Raw genomic sequence first — 22110 nt, forward strand, 5'->3', positions numbered from 1 at the left:
AATAATTTATTGTGCAGGGTGAACAGAAAAATCTAGAATTATGCTCAAAATTTATTTCTGGGAAATGTTCTACAACAGTACCCAGGCAATCCCCTCCCTGATACAGATTTAGTGACTCTCTGATTTCTATACTGTTTTTAATTTGCAAAAACAAAGGTGATGTGGCTAACAGGGTCTTTTTAAAGTCTCCACTTCATGTCCTTTCTTGTAGATGTGGACATTTTATGAGAGTGGTGCTATCATGGAAGATTCCTAGAAAGAAAATTAACAGTGAATAAACTGTAGTTTTTCACAAAGGTGATCACAGTTATATTAAAGATGACCTCCAGTCAAATAGCTAACATACATAAGGTAAAACGGAGGTTTTTTTTACATACCAAAGGATTTGGATTTCTGTCCATGGAGTCCTGGGATTTCCACAGTCTACACCGTCAGATGAAGGGCTCTGTTAGTTTTGACTGTAGAAAGTTAGTTACAATTTTGATTGTAGAAGGTATACAGTGGTATCCTCTTCCCACCTCTAGCCTGTTAACTGGTTAGTGAAAGAGCAACCACAGATCGATGAGGTCACCTTTCTGCTCACTCTGTTTTTTTCTTTCTAACAGCATGTTTCTTGTCAAGTCCTTTGCATGCATCACACCATACAATAAAGTGTTTCTAAAGTTAGGTTTTTTACCCTAATGCACTCTATGCATTAGGGTATAAAACCTTGTGGGTGCAGCTTACCCCCCCCCCCACCCTATACTTACCTCAGCCCCATCTCAGTCCAGCAATGGGCATGCGGCTTTCCAGAGTCTCTCTCGCATCATTGGCTCACACAGTAGTGGGAGCCATTGGCTCCTGTTGCTGTCAGTCACAGCCAGTGAGCCAATGAGGAGAGAGCCGGGGGCAGTGCCAAGCCACGCTCTTTGTGTGAGGTCCATTCACAAGAGCGCCGCACTGGAGCTAGCCTGCTCATGTGCCCCCATAGCAAGAGGCTTCTCATTGGGTGCACTTGGCAGGGGGGAGGAGCCAGGACCACCAGCGGGGGACTCAAAAAGAAGAGGATAGGGGCTGCTCTGTGCAAAACCACAGAGCAGGTAAGTATGCATGTAGGTAAGTTACAAACTTTTAGAATCGCTTTAAATGTATTCTATATTTGTCTGGCGTTTAGCTTTGACTAAAATATGGTATTGATAGACCATTGCTCTGTAACATGTAGACTTGTAAACTTTAAGAAGTGCTTTCCCTTGTCACCATAATGATTTTTATTACAGAAGGCTAGATTATCTTTAGTTTCATAGATCTTCCAACTCTTTTTGTCATGCAATACAATGCATACAGTATTATACTATTTTGAAAAAAAAATTACTAACTGATGACATATAAGGCTCTGTTCCTATGTTTACTAACTGTTGTCAGCTTTGTTTAGCCACATGCTACTTGGTAATAAAAAGTGCTTTGTGTGGAATTGCAGGTCTTATTGAATACCTGGCCACTTTAACACCGCTTATGTATTGCAGGTGTCTCGTATTGCTGACAGTGAGAATGGAGTCATGCTGATGCTGGGCCGCTGTCTTCCTCATATTGTCCCAAATGTGCTTCTAGCAAAACGAGAGGTATGAAAAACCTACATAGACCATCTCTGCTTAGATTACCAAGATTAAGAAAACCTAAAATAGCAAAATAATTCAGTTGACAGTTTTATTTCCATGCATGCTTCTCCTAGAGAATGGTTGTACATCTGTGCCAGGTGAGTTTGGTAGTGTATCCTGGATTCTTAGCACATTGTCCCTTATCCTTCACAGAATAATGTCAGTTTTGTCTGTATCCCTGTCCTTTCCATCAACGCATATAACATATGTCGTGATAATATACTGTGTGTATATATAAATCCATATATATCTATATAGATATATATATCTATATAGATATATATCTTTTTTTATTTATTTTTTTTCATATATTCACATGCCTGTTATAGGGCCTTGTTCACAATTAGTCATGTTTATGTGTTTTCTACTTCACTACATCTTTAAAGGGATCTTTTACTAGGAGAAGTATGTTGGCTGCCATTGCTGCTGCTCTTCTGAGAATGTTTGTTGTCTGGCTTTCGTACTAAAGTATTAAAGCCATGTGATCAGCATTACAGCCAGACAAGTTGCATTTTTAAAAGGCTTGACTGTAGGCAAGATACACTTGTCTTTGTACTCCTCACCTGGTTGCCGCCACTCACGCTTGACACCATCTGAACCAAATAAGTTTATCTTGGTCTCATCAGACCACAGGACATGGTTCCTGTAATCCATGTCCTTACTCTGCTTGTGTTCAGCAAACTGTTTACGGGCTTTCTTGTGCATCATCTTTAGAAGAGGCTTCCTTCTGGGATGACAGCTATGCAGACCAGTTTGATGCAGTGTGCGGCGTATAGTCTGAGCACTGACAGGCTGACCCCCCACCCCTTCAACCTCTGCAGCAATGCTGGCAGCACTCATACGTCTATTTCCCAAAGACAACCTCTGGATATGACGCTGAGCACATGCACTCAACTTCTTTAGTCGACCATGGCGAGGCCTGTCCTGAGTGTAACCTGTCCTGTTAAACCTCTGTATGGTCTTGGCCACCGTGCTGCAGCTCAGTTTCAGGGTCTTGACAATCTTCTCTTAGCCTAGGCCATCTTTATGTAGAGCAACAATTCTTTTTTTCAGATCCTCAGAGAGTTCTTTGCCATGAGGTGCCAGGTTGAACTTCCAGTGATCAGTATGAGAGAGTGAGAGCGATAACACCAAATTTAACACACCTGCTCCCCATTTACACCTGAGACCCTGTAACACTAACAAGTCACATGACACCGGGGGAGGGAAAATGGCTAATTGGGCCCAATTTGGACATTTTCAATTAGGGGTGTATTCACTTTTGTTGCCAGTGGTTTAGACATTAATGGCTGTGTGTTGAATTATTTTGAGGGGATAGCAAATTTACACTGTTATACAAGCTGTACTCTCACTACTTTACATCGTAGCAAAGTGTCATTTTTTCAATGTTGTCACATGAAAAGATATAATAAAATATTTACAAAAATGTGAGGGGTGTACTCACTTTTTTGAGATACTGTATATAGCACAGTATATTTTCTTTACTTGTTTAAAACCCTTTTTATCCATTTATTTAGTTACTTCCTGGTTTCTATGCCTAGGATACAATGTCATACATTCCAGAAGTCTTCGGGGGGGAGGGGAGGTGCTTTCTCAACTAAGCACACCCTCCTGCCTGCATGCCTGAGCTAAGGGCAAACGGATTCCAGGAAGTTAATGCTACATGAAACATCTGCCCTTTCTCAAGATGGCCCCAGCCAGAAATGCTAGGGAGTGTTTTGCAAAGTGATTTCTCAGCAAAATAATTCTTCGAGACATGCATGGATGCGGGTGTTTGTTTTGAATAATAAAAATTACTTAAAGTGGAGTTCCACCCCCCCCAAAAAAAAAAAAATGTGCTTTAAAAAAAAAAAAAAACATTTGGAGAAAATTTTTTTTTTTACTCGCCTCTAAATGCCTTTTGCTAGGGGGTCCCTCATAGTCTGCCTCCTTCGGTGCCTGGGCTCCTGACGTCACTTCCCTCGGCGCAGGAAGGGAGATCGCCTCTCCACCCTCCCTTTTGTCAATCATCTGGGACATGTGACCGGTCCCAGATGATTGCGGGGCCAGTGACAGCGCACGTGAAGCCACAGCCGGGCGCCCACAGTTAAAATGCCGTCGCCGCCGAGCGGGGCTTCGATCCCCCGCATCGCTGGACCCTGGGACAGGTAAGTGTCCGATTAAAAGTCAGCAGCTGCAGTAGTTGTAGCTGCTGACTTTTAATTTCTTTTTTTTTTTTTTTTTAAATGGGAACCCCGCTTTAAACCATGTTTTTGTTTTTTGTGGTGTTCATATACAGTGTAGATCCTCTTTAAGCATATAGCTGTGTTATACAAGTTTATAGATTAAATAAAATCAATGACAAAGCAAACCGCACATTTAAAATACAGTTACTCGTAGCAACCAGCCAGATTTTAGTTTGTTGATCTTAGATTATTGGAATGAATTATGATTGATTTATGCACTTCAATTACCCTGTCTATATTTCTAAGCCCCGGTTCACACTGATGCGATGTGGGAAACAGATTCCTGTGCAGTTCCCGCAGTGCATAGCAATTTTACTGTGTTCATACAATCTGCTGCAGGTGTCAATTAAAAGTTGACACCCCAAAAGCAGCACGCAAAACGCGATGTATTAGCCCGAACCAGATCGCATGGGTATGCCCACACCTTTTTCATGCAGATGTGGAGTGATTTGAGACGCTCAAAATGAATGGGCTCAGATCGCACCGCACAGAAAAACAATGTGATTTGCACAGGAATGTGGTGCTATTCTTGTGCAAATCTGTGTTATCCGGAGCTTTAAAGGGTCATTTTTTTTTTCTCCCCCATTTCAAAGGTTGTGCCCATAGAAGCAATAACTTTTTGGAAATGAAAGATCTGTTGTGAACAAAATGGCCATTACCAAACTCTTTCTGTTCTCTGAATAGATATCGTTTAGGAAGGATGAAAATCTCAGTCCTAAAATAACCACATTGGTATAAGTACATGGCTATCTTTGTATGGATTTACCGAAATTGGAGCATGTGGAATCTGGTGCAGCTGTGCATAGTGACCAATCAGCTTCTAGGATTTATTATCAAAGCTTAAATGAACAAGCTGAAGTTAAAAGCTGATTGGTGACTATGCACAGCTGCACCAGATTCTGTGTGCACCAGTTTTAGTAAGTATCCCCCTTTGTTTCCCCAAATAGCCTTGAAGTTTATCAGGTGTGCTAAACAACTGCGTTGTATAAGTTTAAGAACTTCACAAGGGGCAGATCCATTTGATGGACTCCGCTTGCTCGGCAGGGATCGCTCCGCTGAGTCGGCGGATGACAGGTCTGTCTCCGCTCACTTTGCTGAGACGGACCTGTCAGAGTCCCGCTCTCCTCTATGGGGAGATCAGATGAAAACAGACCGCCTGTTCGTTTTCATCCAATCTGCCAGACGGATGGAAAATAGGACTGTCATCCTTCTGGATTTGGCGGACAGGATAGGATCGGATAGCAGCCGGGTGTGAGCAGACATGTCACTACTGACATCCGCCGCTCCATAGGGGTGAATGGAGCGTCTGATCAGGTCCGCCTGAAAAACTGACAGGTGGACCTGATCAGACGGCCCATGTGAAAGAGGCCTTAGGTTTGTTAAACTTGAAGGAAAAGAGAAACTTGATTCTGTAGCTGCGGAGTATGGCCACTTGAGGGCAGTATAAACAAGTACAGCAACTGTGATCAAGCAATTGCACACACAACTCTGGGAATTCAAATTGGATATTTTTTGATTCATTCTTTCATGTAAGAACTCGGCTGTGTTATTTTAATTGAGTAATGCTAACATACATTAACAAAAAAAACCTCATTAAATCTCCCACTAAAATCTAAATAGAATATTAAAATGGGTGTAGTGCAAGTGCCCCTTTGAACCCTGGGAAATTAATGCAGGTGAATAGCAGCCAGGTGTTTGATTCTCAATCCAGTTGTTGTGAAGTTCTTTATATTCTGTGGGCATTTAAAGGTCAATGTGAACCTGTAAGGGTAGAAAACAGGAAGTGCCATCGCTGACTTTGTTAAAGGTATAGAGATAAAGGATTCTGAATTCACTTTCTGCATGTTAGTTTTCAAACTACAGTGGAACCTTGGATTACGAGCATGATCAGTTCCAGGAGAATGCTTGTAATCCAAAGCACTCGCATATCAAAGCCAGTTTCCCCATAGAAGTCAATGGAAACGAAGATAATTTGTTCCGCATTGACTTCTATTACATGCAGTGCCGCATGTGGCCAGAGGTGGGGGGGCTGCCGAAGAGCCTCGGAAATACTCGGGGACAGCTCGGCAGAACTCGGAAAGGCTCGGAAACACTCGGGAACTAAGTGTTTCCGAGTATTTCCGAACAGCTCCGAACCATACCAAGTGTCCCTGGCGCCCCTGCACCTCTGGCCAAATGCGGTACTGCACTGCCCATTAGCTTGAATTCTGCTCATTTTGTGAGACAACACTCGCAAACCGATTTAGATTTAAAAAAAAAAAAAGTTGCTCATCTTTCAAAAAGCTTGTTAACCGCGTTACTTGTAAACCAAGGTTCCACTGTATTAAAATGGGAGGATCAGTGTGACCATCGGCAAATAGCATAACAGAAGGAGTCTACAGTGACCACTTTTTTATTTCTCTAAGCACAAGTTTCTTTAAAAAAAAATGATGGCTTCTAATGCATTTCAGTTCTTGAAGTGTATTTAAACCAACAAACCAACATGCATTTTATCATCGTACCCATTCTAAGATCTGGTGGCCACATTGGTTTTCTTGCCTTTATTTTCACCTAGCGATACTCGCAGTAACCTGCTCCCTGTTTTAGAGTGACAACACTTAAAGAGGAACTGCAGTCTGCTCACATAATTTGTAATAAAAATATCTTTGCCATTCTGAAGTTTCCCTCCAACCACTTTGCATATTATTTTATATATACTGTGATTCTGTACTTTCCAAATATGCTGCAGAAATCTCCCTCCACTGAGTCTGGCTGCATCCATTTTAACTGTGGGCAGCTGAAGCTGCTGCCTGTTCACTTCCTGGATTTACACAGACACACAGAGGCACACCTCCAGCTCTGCATTTCTCATTGTCCCTCTTATGACTCACCCCCCCCTCCCTGGCAAACTCTCACGAGAGATGTTCATGATGCCATAGGCCTAGGCTAATGAGCAGACAAGAAACAGGAAGTGGGCTGTATAAGATGTTTATTGGCAGAAAAAAATGTTTTACTATCCAAAATTAAAAGAACAAGGGCAGAAGATTTAATAGATGGGAAGTTGAAAAATGGCTGAACGTCCGCTTTAAACTATCTACAGACAAGTGATGTTCTCCTCCAAGGACAGAAAAACTCCCCCTCTCCTTATCGCATAACAGCAACCATTTCTTTTTTTCTTTTGGGATAAAAGTTTTACACAGATGAATAAATGCCACTATTGCTGGACAGTTTGCTCTGCTAAAGGAAGTTGAAAACTGACTTCCTGAAAGCATCAACATGTAATACTGCTATGTTACAAGGAGGCAGGGGGGACTCACAAAAATGACTGCTGTGTTAATGCTAGTAACAGACAGCATATTTTTTGCCATTAGTTTCTCTTTACAGTTCAATTGAACTTTTGTTTTGAATCTGCTAAATACATTTCAGGTCCAAGTCAAACTGTGTGCAGAGTCTTGCAGCTTGTTTTAGAAAACAGCCACAGGCTGAGTAGAAAAAACCTGTCCCTGCCAGCATGCTGTGAAGCTGGACCCTTGGTCTTTGTGGGGAAAGAGTTGTCTTTCTGAAGAGCTCAGGACGCACCCCCTGCTAAGGCTCGGTTCACACAGGGACGACTTGTCAGGCGACCTAGTCGCCTGACAAGTCGCCTCCCGTTCTGTGCTATGGAACCGTTCTAAGGGGAGCGACGCAAGTCGCTCCAACTTAGAAAAAGGTTCCTGTACGACTTTGGGGGCGACTTGCATAGACTTCTATACAGAAGTCGTTTTGCAAGTCGCCCGGGCAGTCGTGTGTAGGTCGCCTCGGTGAGGCGACCTGCAAGTCGTGCCGCCTCTGGTGTGAACCGAGGCTAAGTCAGACACATAGCTCTGCAATCAGCAAAGCTCATGCTCCCTGCTGATTGAAGAGCTTATAGCTCTGATTCAACAGGTTGTGTGACCGAGCCCTGCAGAGAGACTACTGCTTCCACGCAGAAACCAAGATTCCTTTTCACAGCATGCTGACAGGGGACAGCCTTTTCTACTTAGGCTGTGGCTGCTTTCAAAGAAAACAAACTACTACTTTGCAAACCTTTTTTCTTCTGATAGATCTGAAATGTATTTAGTGGATTTAAACTGAAGGTTTGATTTATTAAAGATCACACATAATATCTGACTGAAACATTTCTAACTAAAGCGTTTGATTTTCTTTGTGGATGCAGTGAAATGTATGGTTGTGTGGCAATTACCAGACATAGTCAATGGTAAACCGCAGGTGGAGTATGTATCTTGGAGTGATATGGGACGCTTGGCCTATCTGTGAACATCCACTCCTGCTCAATGTATTTCCATATCTCAAGCAGATTAGAACATGTTTCTAGTACAGACTTTCCTTCTTTGGATTTAGTGAGAGTCCTAGTGATCACAGTTGGTGACTCTTGAGCTATGCGATATACGTAGGTAAAGACTGTTTCGCGTCATTTAAAACAGGGGTCTCCAAACTTTATAACCAAGTGGTCAGTTTACTGTGCATCAAACTTTAGGGGGGGGCAGACTGTGGCCAGTGGGGCAAAAAAATATCCTGACATCAGTGAGAGTAAACAATGCCCCATCATTGGTATTATTGGTGGGAATACTGGCCCACCATTGGTATTAGGGGGAGTAATGGTGCCCCTTTGTTGGTATCAGTGGGAGATTTAGTGCCCCATCATTGGTGTCAGTGGGACAAATAGTGTCCCATCGTTGGTGTCAGTAATGGTGCCCCATCCTTTGTGTCAGTGGAAGGAATAGTGCCCCATTAGTGGTATCAGTGGGTGGAATGGTGCCTCATCATTGGCATTTATGGGAGAAATGGTGCCCTGTCATTGGTATTGGAGAAATAGTGCCCCGTTATTGGTGACAGTAGAATGAATAGTGCCCCTTTGTCAATATGGGTGGCAGGAACTATGCGCCACTGTTGCTGATGGTGAGGAGGGGAATAATGCCTCAAGGGCTGGATGAAAGCAAGCAAAGAGCTGCATCTGCCACCCGGGCCATAGTTTGGAGACCACTGTACTAAAAGAAACAATCTCCTCTCAAACAATTAAGGAATGCCAGATACACAAGGGCCCATGTGGATGTTAGTAGCCAAAGAACAGAACCACCATAAATTATACCTAACTATTGTGGCTTTACATATCATAACTCACAAGTTTTCTCCCATGGTTAGACTTTAAATTATATGCAAGTACAGCCGAATCATGAGTATTTTCTTTTACTGTGTTCCCCTAATTCAGTCTCCGTGTCCTGCTCTTGGCTTTCAGCTCTGTTATTATAGCATAATTAAATACACCACAGCTATGCAAGTTTCCTTTTGTTTGTTTTCCTTCCTACAGACTTGTGAACAGAACTTGCCTGTAGGCATAGGAATATTTCCAAGGAGGAAGCAAATTAACTTGTACATAATCTTATGCGTTTTGTAAATTTTTTTTAATGGGATTTATGTGCATTTTGGATTTTAATGATTTTTTTGTTTTTGTTTTTTGGTGGTAACTTTTAATGAAGCTTGAGCTATAAAAAAAACAGTAGGGAAGAGCATCTTCAAATGTAAACCCATACTGAAGGAATAGTTCTGGTTTTACCCCATATACTGTATAGTCTAATATTAATTATGGTAATGTGTTAGAACTTGCAGTATAATCGCAGACATTCTGACCATACTAAAAAGTTAAAACTGTAGAAATTAAAAATGTTCGCACTCCTTCTCCAACAATGCCCCCTTTTAGAAAGGAGGCATTGTTGAAGGACATAGACATTTGAGTCAACCTATATTTAGTCTTCCATTCACCCCTGCTATGAATTACTGCATAAAATAAGGGTGACCATGCTTTTCATTGAAAATATTACTTAAATTATATTCAAATTGGTACTCTTTATTATATGGCGGTATTGACCTTTCCTCTGCCACTGCAATTACTTTTCTATTACAGTGACATCTAAACTTTGGAATCTGATATACAGTGAGGGAAAAAAATATTTGATCCCCTGCTGATTTTGTACGTTTGCCCACTGACAAAGAAATGATCAGTCTTTAATTTTAATGATAGGTTTATTTTAACAGTAAGAGATAAAATAACAAGAAAAATGCATTTAAACAAAAGTTATACATTTTGATTTGCATTTTAATGAGTGAAATAAGTATTTGACCCCTTTCGCAAAACATGACTTAGTACTTGGTGGCAAAACCCTTGTTGGCAATCACAGACGTCAGATGTTTCTTGTAGTTGGCCACCAGGTTTGCACACCTCTCGGGTGGGATTTTGTCCCACTCCTCTTTGCAGAGCCTCTCTAAGTCATTCGTTTTTTCGAGCCCAACATTTGGTAACTCAAACCTTTAGCTCCCTCCACATATTTTCTATGGGATTAAGGTCTGGGGACTGGCTAGGCTACTCCAGGACCTTAATTTGCTTCTTCTTGAGCTACTCATTGTTGCCTTGGGTGTGTGTTTTGGGCCACTGTCATGCTGGAATACCCATCCATGACCCATTTTCCACGCCCTGGCTAAGGGAAGGAGGTTCTTACCCAAGATTTGACTACATGGCCCCGTCCATCATCCCTTTGATGCTGTGAAGTTGTCCTGTCCCCTTAGCAGAAAAACACCCCAAAAGCATAATATTTCCATGTTTAACGGTGGGGATGGTGTTCTTGGAGTCATAGGCAGAATTCCTCATCCTCCAGACACGGCGAGTTGAGTTGATGCCAAAGAGTTTGATTTTGGTCTCATCTGACCACAACACTTTCACCCAGTTCTCCTCTGAATCATTCAGATGTTCATAAGCAAACTTCAGACGGGCCTTTTACATGTGCTTTCTTAAGCAGGGGAACCTTGCGGGTGCTGCAGGATTTCAGTCCTTCACGGCGTAGTGTGTTACCAATTGTTTTCTTGGTGACTATGGTCCCAGCTGCCTTGAGATCATTGACTAGAATCTTCCGCGTAGTTCTGGACCGATTTCTCACCATTCTCATGATCATTGAAACTCCACGAGGTGAGATCTTGCATTGAGCCCCAGACTGAGGGAGATCGACAGTTATTTTGTGTTTCTTCCATTTGCAAATAATCGCACCAACTGTTGTCAGCCTCTCACCAAGCTGCTTTCAGCTTCCAGCCTTGTGTAGGTCTACAATCTTGTCCCTGACATCCTTGGACAGCTCTATGGTCTTAGCCATGGTGGAGAGATTGGAATTTAATTGATTATGTAAACAGGTGTTTCTTTTATAGGTAACCAGCTGAGATTAGGAGCACTCCCTTTTAAGAGAATGCCCCTAATCTCAGCTTGTTACCTGTATAGAAGACACCTGGGAGCCAGAAATCTTGCTGACTGATAGGGGATCAAATACTTATTTCACTCATTAAAATGCAAACCAATTTTTTAACTTTTTTGTAAATGCGTTTTTTCTGGATTTTTTTGTTCTGTCTCACTGTTAAACTAAACCTAACATTAAAATTCTAGACTGATCAGTTCTTTGTCAGTGGGCAAACGTACAAAATCAGCAAGGGATCAAATACTTTTTTTCCTCACTGTAATCTTTATTGAAGATTGCAAAACGTAAACTGTACAGAGCAGTAAATAAATGGCACATCATACTAAGCTGACCCACACCTACTTTTTCTTTGATATGAGTTCAGCAAAAATTCCATAAAATCAATTGGAACATCAGGGGAGGCTTCTTGCTGGCCTCAGACACTTGATGCAGCACCTCCTTTGAGACTGAAGTGGCTCTGGGTGAACAAATAGAGGAGAGGGCGTGATCTAAGTGTAATAGTAAATGTATTTATTGGAGTGGAAGACAATTGGCAACTTACACAAACCGTTAAAAGAACATGCTCACCAATAGGTTCTGGCCTTTGGTGGTAATCTTCATCAAAGCAAGACACCTTTGTACAAGTGAACACACGAGGTGGGCTAGTGGGTAACGTGCAGAGACACACCAGGGGGCGCCAATCTAAGTACAGTAAATTAGACAGTATTAGGTGCATGTAAATTAGCAACTCACATGGTACATAAGAAATAGCAGTTTTTTTTATATCACCACAGTTGGCTCAGGCATGTTGAGCTTGGAGTCTCTTCTGTAAACTTGCAGCCTTGTTGTCCACAAGTAGGGCCAAAAGCCGGGTGTGATGCAGGAAGTAGAAACCAAAAAGATGTCCGCCGGACTCCTTTGGAATGCAGAGAAGACTGGAAGTGACATTGGGGGGCAGGGCTACATATAAACCCATCACATGAGAAGAGGATTTGGCTTGAGAAACAAGGCTTGGGCGGCCTCCAAACATGTAGCTCTGTCCCCGTTCCATCACTTCCAATCTGCTGTGCATCTATAGTTTACCAACTAGCCCACCTAGTGTGTCCACTTAGATCGTGTCCCCTCCTCTCTCTGTTTGAAAAGGTAGCTTGCAGGGGGGGGGGTGTGACCGGAAGCCGTCCTGGATGGAAGCTTAACTCTTCTCTCTCCAGCCCATAAAGCAACGACACATTTGGGGACATTCCGCCGCAAAACAGATCCGGGACCACTCGCTTGTCGAAAGCTTGGGGATCATCACAACCCCCGCCAGGTTCCTCCACGGACCTCTGGTCCCTCTTTCCGCCGCCAGGCATGCCTCTCGTCATAGCCAACAAAATGGCGCCGTACGCCTCGACAGCTCTCCCCCCCTCGGTCCACACAACGATCCGGACAGCCGCTGGTCCCCCGTCGGCTGCGTTGGGCCCCACAAATGCCTCCACACTCTCAGGAGCGGTGAGTCCCTCCTACCACTCCACCTCCCCTGAGGCCTCACTGCATGGTGCACCGGCCGCCATGCCCGCCCCCCCCCCAGCAGTACACTCAATGCTGAGACGCCTTTCCACGGTTGCTGTGAACAGCGTCAGATCCCTGAGTCCACTGGACTGATCCCCTGTATCCTCAGATTTCTCTGTAGACTTTCCGGCCCTCCCAGGCATCCAGTTACTACAAGAGCCTGCGGGGATCCATGCAGCCTTCAGTCCCTCGGTCCCTGCACCGCCCCTCCCTAAAGCCCAGAGACTCTCTCACTCACAGGACCCCAGCTCCTCCAGGGACCATACTGAACTGCCAGCCACCTATGCACATAAGGCTTGCTCCCCTGCCCCCCCATCTCTCTGGAGTAGAGAATATGAGGGACCCCCCCTGCCTCCCCTGCCTGCACAGACACCAACCTGGTGTGCATCGTGGGACCCACCATCAGGGCAAGCACACCCTGCTTAAGGCAACACCACATCACACCCTCAACCACTGCCGCCTACTAACATTGCCACAAACTTCAGTGACCACCCAAGACTACCCTATACCCCCTCAATGGCACTCATATTTACAGGTGATGCTTACTAAGGAGGACTTTAGGCAGCTGATAGAAGACGTAAAGTCCACCTGCCGTTCAGAAATTCGGGTGCTCCAGTCAGGTCTTAAGCATCTGGCAGACAGAGTGGAAATGGCCAAAGAAGAAATTCAGGAAAAAAAGCTAGCAGTCCACAGAGCCCAACTTCGGGGAGCAGACTACCACACCCTGCTGAGAGACATGCAACGACATGTAGAGGACCTGGATAACAGGGGGCGCAGAAACAACATCTGAGTGATAGGTGTCCCAGAATCTGAAGACCACGAGGATCTAAAGACTACATTACAGACCGTGTTCAACAACCTACTAGGCGAGCCTACCGCTAAACACATTGAAATGGACAGAGCCCACAGAGCCCTACGTCCTAAGAGCGCCACCTCCAAACCGAGGGATATCATCTGTAGGATCAGCTCCTACCCCCTGAAAGAGATTGTGCGGCAGGCTCGCCTAGCACGCAAAGTGACATTTGCAGATGTCCAAATACAACTGTACCCAGACCTTTCATGGATCACCCTACAAAAACGCAGACTTTTCCAACCCTTACTGCACACTCTGCAAGATGAAAACATTCCCTATCGCTGGGGATTCCCCTTCAGCCTCACAGCTAAACACCAGTGCAAATCTGCTGCTCTGCGATACCCAGAGGATCTAGCCGCCTTTTGTGACACCCTGGAGATCCCTGCCCCCCAACTCCCAGTTTGGGATCTTTTGGCCACACCACCTCCACCACCCACAGTCTGGCAGAAGGTCCCCCATCCAACCGACCTCGGAGCACGGATGCATCCTGCAAAGCCACCAAACACAGAAACGACTGCACTTCATGCACCCCCCTTTTTTCTCATGATACCTGCCTATTGAATAACTCACCGTCCAATCAGGCTGGTGATCCTGCCCTGGACACTTTTGAGTTACTAGTCCCCCCCCCCCCCCCCCCCCGTGCCCCAGTTTTAATTCCCAGTTTACCCCATGGGCATGTCTCGGATGAGACCTGAGACAGTAGGATTTTTCTTGCTTACCCACCACCCCCTCTGGTTAAGTGATTTGAAGTTAACCGCAGTTTTTTTCTTTTTGTGTTTTATATGACCAATTTTGGACTCCCTTGCATCTGCCTGACCCGTCTCCTTGGACTAGGGTTGGGGGGATCCCTGGGAAACCGTATTGACCTAGGCCTAACAGCCCCTCAAGGTCGAATGAAAATGCTTGTTCAATTCTCTCGTTGTTTTTTGTGTATTAACGTTCTCTCTCTCTTTCAGTTTCCCCCTCTCCTCTCTTCTCCTCTGTCATCGTGTGGCTCACCGCGTGGTTCGCGGATTCTGCCTGGATCTCCTCCTGAAGGGTGCCCGCTCCTGGTCTCTAGTTTGCGGAAACTCCTCCCCACATCAGGTAAGCACCCACCCCCTTGCTTTTACCCGACACCATGGCTAAGATCTTATCTCTGAACGTCCACAGCCTAAACTCCAACAGAAAGAGGCATCTGGCACTAAGGGAAATTACACAGTCAGGCGCCGACGTTATTTTTATCCAGGAGACACACTTCGATAAAGGGGGTTCCTTCGCGTTTGCCTCTAAACAATTTCCCCAGATCTACCTCTTCTCGGGACCTCATAAGCGAGCTGGGGTTGCCATACTCATTAGACACGGGTCCCCTTTCACTTGCTCTGAACACTACAGCGACCCACATGGCCACTTCATCATCCTCCAAGGTCTGTGGCAAACACAAGCGGTCACTTTTTGTGCCCTATATGCCCCGAACATTAAACAACATAGATTCTTGACTAAAGTGTTCGCCCACCTCTTTCGATCTGATCACTGGTTTTTGGTGGTGGGGGGGCGACTTTAACCTAACCCATGTACATCTTCGCCAGCACACCATGGATCAGCAAAAAGTTGTCCAAAAAGGTTTTTTAATGGAAATAAGTTACATCACAAAAGAGGTGCAACGTTGACGAAGGGGTCCTGCGCGGCCCCGAAACATTGCACCTCTTTTGTGATGTAACTTCTTTCCATTAAAAAACCTTTTTGGACAACTTTTTGCTGATCCATGGTGTGCTGGCGAAGATGTACGTTTGTTTGATGCTTCCAGAACTCAACTGGTAATCGCTGCAGCACCCATTATTTATGTGCCATTTGACCGGGAATGTGTGCGATTGGAATATCGAATTTAATCTAACCCAATCTGCAACTGTGGATCGCCATGTGGTAAACCCCCGGGCATCACCGGCTCGAACCCTAAGGGACTCAAAGCTCTTTCGAAAACTCTCCAGACAAAACGCTCTCTTTGATGCCTGGAGGGCTCTCCACCCAGGGGATCGGCAGTATACTTTTTACTCAGCCCCCCTCCAAACACACTCTCGCATTGATTACTTTCTTATTAACAACCCCATACTTAGAATACAACGCGAAGCACGGATACGCCCGATCTCATGGTCCGACCACGCCCCTATTTTGCTCATGTTAGACCTAGGCTCCCCCAACCATAGAACAAGTGAGGTATAATTAGGCTTGTTTAACCATGTATATGAATTCGGTACCATGAGACTATGGTTGCCCTCCAACCCCTATGCATATGTAACCCAAAATAGTCCCAAGCAGGGGGGACCAAAAAAGAAAAGCGGGGCTCAAAGGAGAGGCAATCTCAATATGTAATAAATGCGAATAGATATTTATTGGTACAAAATAGAAAAACATGGAGATATATACAAGAGCATAACCAAAAGGTAACCCTGCCCTAATAAAATTGATCAATATCTAAATTGATCAAAAACAAACAAATCACAGACATGGGGAACATAGAACATGTATGGACTTACAAAACAAGACAAAATCATCCAGACGTCTTGGCTATTGATGTCTGTGCAAACCATAACATTATAAAGTGTACAGCAATGCTGAGTGAGGTTTGCAATACAGACATCAATTCCCCTGGGGGAGGGGCGGCTCAGGGCGGGATGTGGAAGGTAATGGGAAACGGGGGAGGGGGGGGAAGAAAAAAGGAAAGGAGATGAGAGACCTGGGAGAGGATGATCGGCCGTGGAGTGGGATGCTGATATGAGGTCTGTGATCAGACATCAATTAATCCTATGGATGGGGGTGTATTGGCCTTGCATATGTTAATGTGGGATCACGGTTTCCAGGGTCCGGAATAATATATTGCAGGATGTGCAGTTATCCAGTATTAATTAGCTCTATGCGGGTGCATGCTGTAATCAAGTCAAGTGGTGACAAGTATGGGCAGAGATACATAGACAGGTTGCCTTGTACGTTACCGCTTCCGGGTCCCGTCTGGGAATCCTATGGTATTGCCGGGTTGCAGTGGCTCCTGTGTTGTAAGCTGCGCCTCTTGCCGCTATGCACAATGCCATACATTGACCTGAAGGGTTTTCCGTGATCCGAGGAATACTTCTTATGTACTACTCATATGGATATGTGGCCAGCCATCCAGGTGCACCTGTTGCTCTCCATACGGCTGCTCCCGATCATGGAGTGGGGACGCTCCCTCGATAGAAGAGCCGGCTAGCCCCACTGGGGGATGACAGCGGGCATGACGTCCGGGCGAGGTGACGTCGACGCGTTTCACAAAACAAACGTGTGTAGCTTCATCTGGACGTCCAGATGAAGCTTACACACGTTTGTTTTGTGAAGATGAAGCTTACACGCGTTTGTTTCATCTGGACGTCCAGATGAAGCTTACACACGTTTGTTTTGTGAAACGCGTCGACGTCACCTCGCCCGGACGTCATGCCCGCTGTCATCCCCCGGTGGGGCTAGCCGGCTCTTCTATCGAGGGAGCGTCCCGCTCCATGATCGGGAGCAGCCGTATGGAGAGCAACAGGTGCATCTGGATGGCTGGCCACATATCCATATGAGTAGTACATAAGAAGTATTCCTCGGATCACGGAAAACCCTTCAGGTCAATGTACGGCATTGTGCATAGCGGCAAGAGGCGCAGCTTACAACACAGGAGCCACTGCAACCCGGCAATACCATAGGATTCCCAGACGGGACCCGGAAGCGGTAACGTACAAGGCAACCTGTCTATGTATCTCTGCCCATACTTGTCACCACTTGACTGGATTACACCCGCATAGAGTTAATTAATACTGGATAACTGCACATCCTGCAATATATTATTCCGGACCCTGGAAACAATGATCCCACATTAACATATGCAAGGCCAATACACCCCCATCCATAGGATTAATTGACGTCTGATCACAGACCTCATATCAGCATCCCACTCCACGGCCGATCATCCTCTCCCAGGTCTCTCATCTTCATTTCCTTTTTTCTTCCCCCCCCCCCGTTTCCCATTACCTTCCACATCCCGCACTGAGCTGCCCCTCCCCCGGGGGAATTGATGTCTGTATTGCAAACCTCACTCAGCATTGCTGTACACTTTATAATGTTATGGTTTGCACAGACATCAATAGCCAAGACGTCCAGACGATTTTGTCTTGTTTTGTAAGTCCATACATGTTCTATGTTCCCCATGTCTGTGATTTGTTTGTTTTTGATCAATTTAGATATTGATCAATTTTATTAGGGCAGGGTTACCTTTTGGTTATGCTCTTGTATATATCTCCATGTTTTTCTATTTTGTACCAATAAATATCTATTCGCATTTATTACATATTGAGATTGCCTCTCCTTTGAGCCCCGCTTTTCTTTTTTGGTCCCCCTCTGTTTGGGACTATTTTGGGTCCCCCAACCATAGGCCTTACAACTGGAGGCTAAACACATTCCTTCTCCAACACCTCCTATCAAAAACGGAACTAATCTCTACCCTAAAATACTATTTTGCAGAGATCAACACTACTGACATATCCCTCCCCACACTTTGGGAAGCCCATAAGGCAGTCCTCCGGGGTAGATGTATGGTGTTATCCCCCGCCATGAAAAAAGACGCATTGGCTACAAAGCTGCAGACCGAGAAGGAGCTCCAGGCCCTAGAACGTCGGCTACAACTGTCCCCTACCCTATCCCTCCTCAAATAGATCACAAACTTGCGAGCGACCCTCAGCGACTTGGCGCTGGGCCGCATAGAAAAAGCTCTGCTCAGATTAAAACAAGTGTACTACGACAAAGGTAACAAGGCCCACTCCCTACTGGCGAAGAAGCTACGTAACAACTCCCACATGACGACGCCCCACCAGATTAAGAACAGATCAGGCTGCCTACTATCCCACCCCAAAGCTATAGCCCATACCTTTGCAGAATTCTACACGGACCTCTATAATAATCCTGACATCCCGGGTAATTTTTTTTATGAAACTACTCTCAATCTGCCTGAATGTAGTCCTCCCCTCTCTCATCCACAAGGATCAAGTGGGCTTTGTCCAACTCACTCAGGCTAGCAACAACACTAGAAAAGCGATCTACCTGGTGGACGTGGCAAACAGGGAGAACTCGGCATCCTTGCTACTTAGCCTGGATGCCGAAAAGGCCTTTGATCGTCTTGGGTGGCCCTTCCTGTTCGCCTTGCTACATCATGTTGGGTTTAGGGGACCTTTCCTGCGAGCGATCCGCACCTCTACTCCAACCCTTCCTCCCAAGTTAGAACCCCTTTGCCCTTTCCTCCTCTTCCTCCATAGCTAACGGCACCCGGCAGGGTTGCCCACTTTCACCCCTGCTGTTTGCGCTCTGTGTAGATCCCTTAGCTGCCGCTGTCCGAGGTAATCCTGATATTTGGGGTATCTCGGTCAGGGGTAGAGAGTTTAAAATTTCACTATTTTCTGACGGCATTATCCTCACCCTGACTCAAACTAGAATCCCTCTCCCGAACCTCCATGCGGAATTATACCGCTATGGAGCACTCTCTGGATATAAAATGAATGCATCTAAATCGGAGGCCCTTCCAATTAACATCCCCTTGTCAATGAAAATTAAATATATGACAATAAGTAAAAAATAGTGGCGCTGAATAAATGCTCAAGTGGGTGTTTGATCACCCCAAAGTGAAAAGTGACTACAGGATACTGAATATAAATATAAAATATGCTGTAACCAAAATAAAATGTTGAACAAAAAGTAAATAAAATCAAATTACACCCTGTAACAAGTGAAAATGAGATGATAAAACCGTGAAACTGATCAATCAAAAAGATAAAATATTATATAAGAAAATAGTCCATAAAGTGTTTAAAGGAAATCCAAAATCGATGTGAAGTTCTCCTATTCCATCCACCACACCAGTATGTCTGTGATTCCACTCCCCTAAAGAAACGCACTCACCAAATTCCAATGCCTACATTCTCATGTTAGGCTAAAACGCATTTAAACCACATGGATAGGGTTTCAAAGCAAGCATCCAAATTCCAGCCGTGTGTCTCACTTATTCTCCACAATGAAGGGTCCTGGACTAAATCCTTGAGATTTATGCCACTCCGATCTTCTGCTAGATTCCGAAAACAACTGTCACTTAGTGAATAACTTTCAGCGTCCCAGTCACAGTGTACACAGTATTTCAAAAGTCTCTGGTCAAGGCAAGCTCACCCAGCAGGTCAAAGTCAGATTATGGAGACTTCCAGTTTTTACTTATTGTCATATATTTAATTTTCATTGACAAGTGGTTAAAATTCAGTATTTCATTTTACTTCTTTTAAAGTGGCAGCTTCCAGATATACTGTCTGTCCTGAGGCACAGTGGTGGTATTTTGAGTAGTGGCGAGTTTGTTCTTAAAATTACCAACAGGGAGTGACAATTAACATCCCCGAAGTGGAAATTGCTCACCTGAAGGCCAACTTCTCCTACCATTGGAAACTCACCACCCTAAGATACCTGGGAATACACATCACCCCAAAATTCACCACCCTATACCAAGAAAATTCCCCCCCTTCCGCTCGATCAGAACCCTGCTCCTGCAGTGGAAGAAGCACCACATCTCTCTTCTATGTCAGATCGCCTCAGTCAAAATGACGATCCTCCCAAAGCTACTGTACCTCTTCCAAACATTGCCCATACCTGTCTCCTATAAACACTTGAGAAAACTTCAATCCGACCTACTACAGTACACTTGGAACTACAAAAGGCATAGAGTACCCCGATCGGTGCTAATGGTGGCGCGGAGGCCTCGCATTTCCCAACCTCATTAACTATTACCAGAGGATCCAGCTTCGTGCAATAGCTTCGTGGTTCACCCAACAATCCTACAACAAGTGGACAGAAATTGAAAAAATTTGGCTTTCCCCGACACATCCGAATAATTTACTTTGGAGTGCGAACGCAGAGGCAGCCCCCGAACGTTTGCTAGGATCCATGTCCCAACTTTGGCGGCTTTGGCACAAACTGTCGCACCCACATGGGCTGTCCTCGGAGGGATCACTCCTGACCTCGTTTGTCTGCAACCCCAAGGTGCCAGATAGCCTCACCCACCAAATGTCATACCCGTGGACATCACGGAATCTCTTTCACTTTGGCAACCTAGTGGACCCTAGATCACGTAAATCATTGCCCTTTGCCAAACTTCAGACCAAATTCGATCTACCTTGCCAGGTGTTTTACGGGTACTTGCAAATACGCCACTACGCCCTATGCATAGCTCCTGGCTTGCAATTTCCCCCCCAACCGCATTTGAAAACCTAAATCTGGCAGGCTCTGCCCAGAAGGGCCTAATCTCCGACATTTACAAAATACTAAATAACTACCCCTTAGAAACACAAGGCAAACACACCTATATGACTAGGTGGGAGAAAGCCCTCAATGAGGAAATTCCTATAGAACAGTGGCAGGTGGTCTGGTCCCAGGTGGCAAAGAGCTCACTTTGCACACTATACAAAGAGAATGCATATAAAATCCTCCTTTTCTGGTACGTGACCCCAGATGTGCTTCATGCCATCTATCCCACTAGTTCCGATCTCTGCTGGCGATGTCAGGGAAATAGAGGTACCCTCCTCCATATATGCTGGAGCTGCCCACTAATCACCCCCTTCTGGAACACGGTCCAGCAGTTGCTGGCCCGTCTTCTTGAAATACCGGTCCCTATGACCCCCAAATTTTTTCTGCTGGGCCTATCGCCACTGAAGATCCCCCCACATCCTACAAAAAACTAGTTCGCCACATCCTCACAGCTGCACACTGCCTTGTAGCCCTAAATTGAAAAAAACGCTCCTCCCCTACTCCCGGGGCCTTATACGCTAGAATTAAAGATGTGGAGCTGATGGAGAAAAGGATGCAGGACAGGCTGGAAGCGACAGAGTCTGGGAGCTGTGGCACCTTCGGGAGGACCCACCATGATCAGGTAAAAAAGCTACCACGATGACCCCTTCCCTCTTCTTTCTCTCTTCCTTTCCATCTACTTTGAGTATTCTTGTGACTCTCGCTACCTTACATAAGTTACTTCATGTTATTAAATGACACCATAACGCATATACAATAACATCAGATATGTGACTACTATTGTCTTTGAGCATATTGCAAGAAGTTTACAGTAAATGTCTAAAAGAATTGATGCATAATATGATCTGTATCTTTCAAGTCATGTATTTTTTTGTGTACTGCAAATGCAAATAATAATAATAAAATGTTATTTGGAAAAAAAAAGAAAAGGTAGCTTGCATGAAGGTTCAGATCAATGTTTCTGTTGTGTGCTGCTCACTTTATTATAGGCAGTTCTGTATTTGTTCTAATTTTAAATTTCTATCCATGAATGAACATTTTTAGGTATATCTTTGTAAAGCTAACCATCCTTTTAGATGATCATATTTTGTACTTTATTACATAAACTTTCATGCAACCCAATAATATTTTGCAAAATACTTGAAAAGGGAAAAGAACATGTATATGAAAAATAAAATTGTGGTAATATGAAAGAAGAAGAGTAGTGATGGTTTCCCTATCCCTTTTCAATGCACATGATACATTTAATTCTTTTGTGTTTTACATATCCCTGAATATTATCATCATGGTTTTACTTC

At 44.6% G+C, this 22110-nt stretch overlaps 1 protein-coding gene across 7 annotated transcripts in view; it reads left to right on the forward strand.

Annotated features, from left to right (window-relative positions):
• RELCH (RAB11 binding and LisH domain, coiled-coil and HEAT repeat containing) overlaps positions 1–22110 on the forward strand; it is a 251582-nt gene that overhangs the window by 116107 nt on the left and 113365 nt on the right. For all 7 annotated transcript variants that reach the window (XR_012244472.1, XM_073630909.1, XM_073630910.1 and 4 more), the window contains one exon: positions 1503–1598. Coding sequence is in view for 6 of the 7 variants with exons in the window: in XM_073630909.1 (XP_073487010.1) it covers positions 1503–1598 (96 nt within the window). In the remaining variant the exon portion in view is untranslated. The remainder of the gene's footprint in view (positions 1–1502; positions 1599–22110) is intronic.

Source organism: Aquarana catesbeiana, linkage group LG05, assembly GCF_042186555.1.
Source record: "Aquarana catesbeiana isolate 2022-GZ linkage group LG05, ASM4218655v1, whole genome shotgun sequence".
Lineage (NCBI taxonomy): Eukaryota > Metazoa > Chordata > Amphibia > Anura > Ranidae > Aquarana > Aquarana catesbeiana.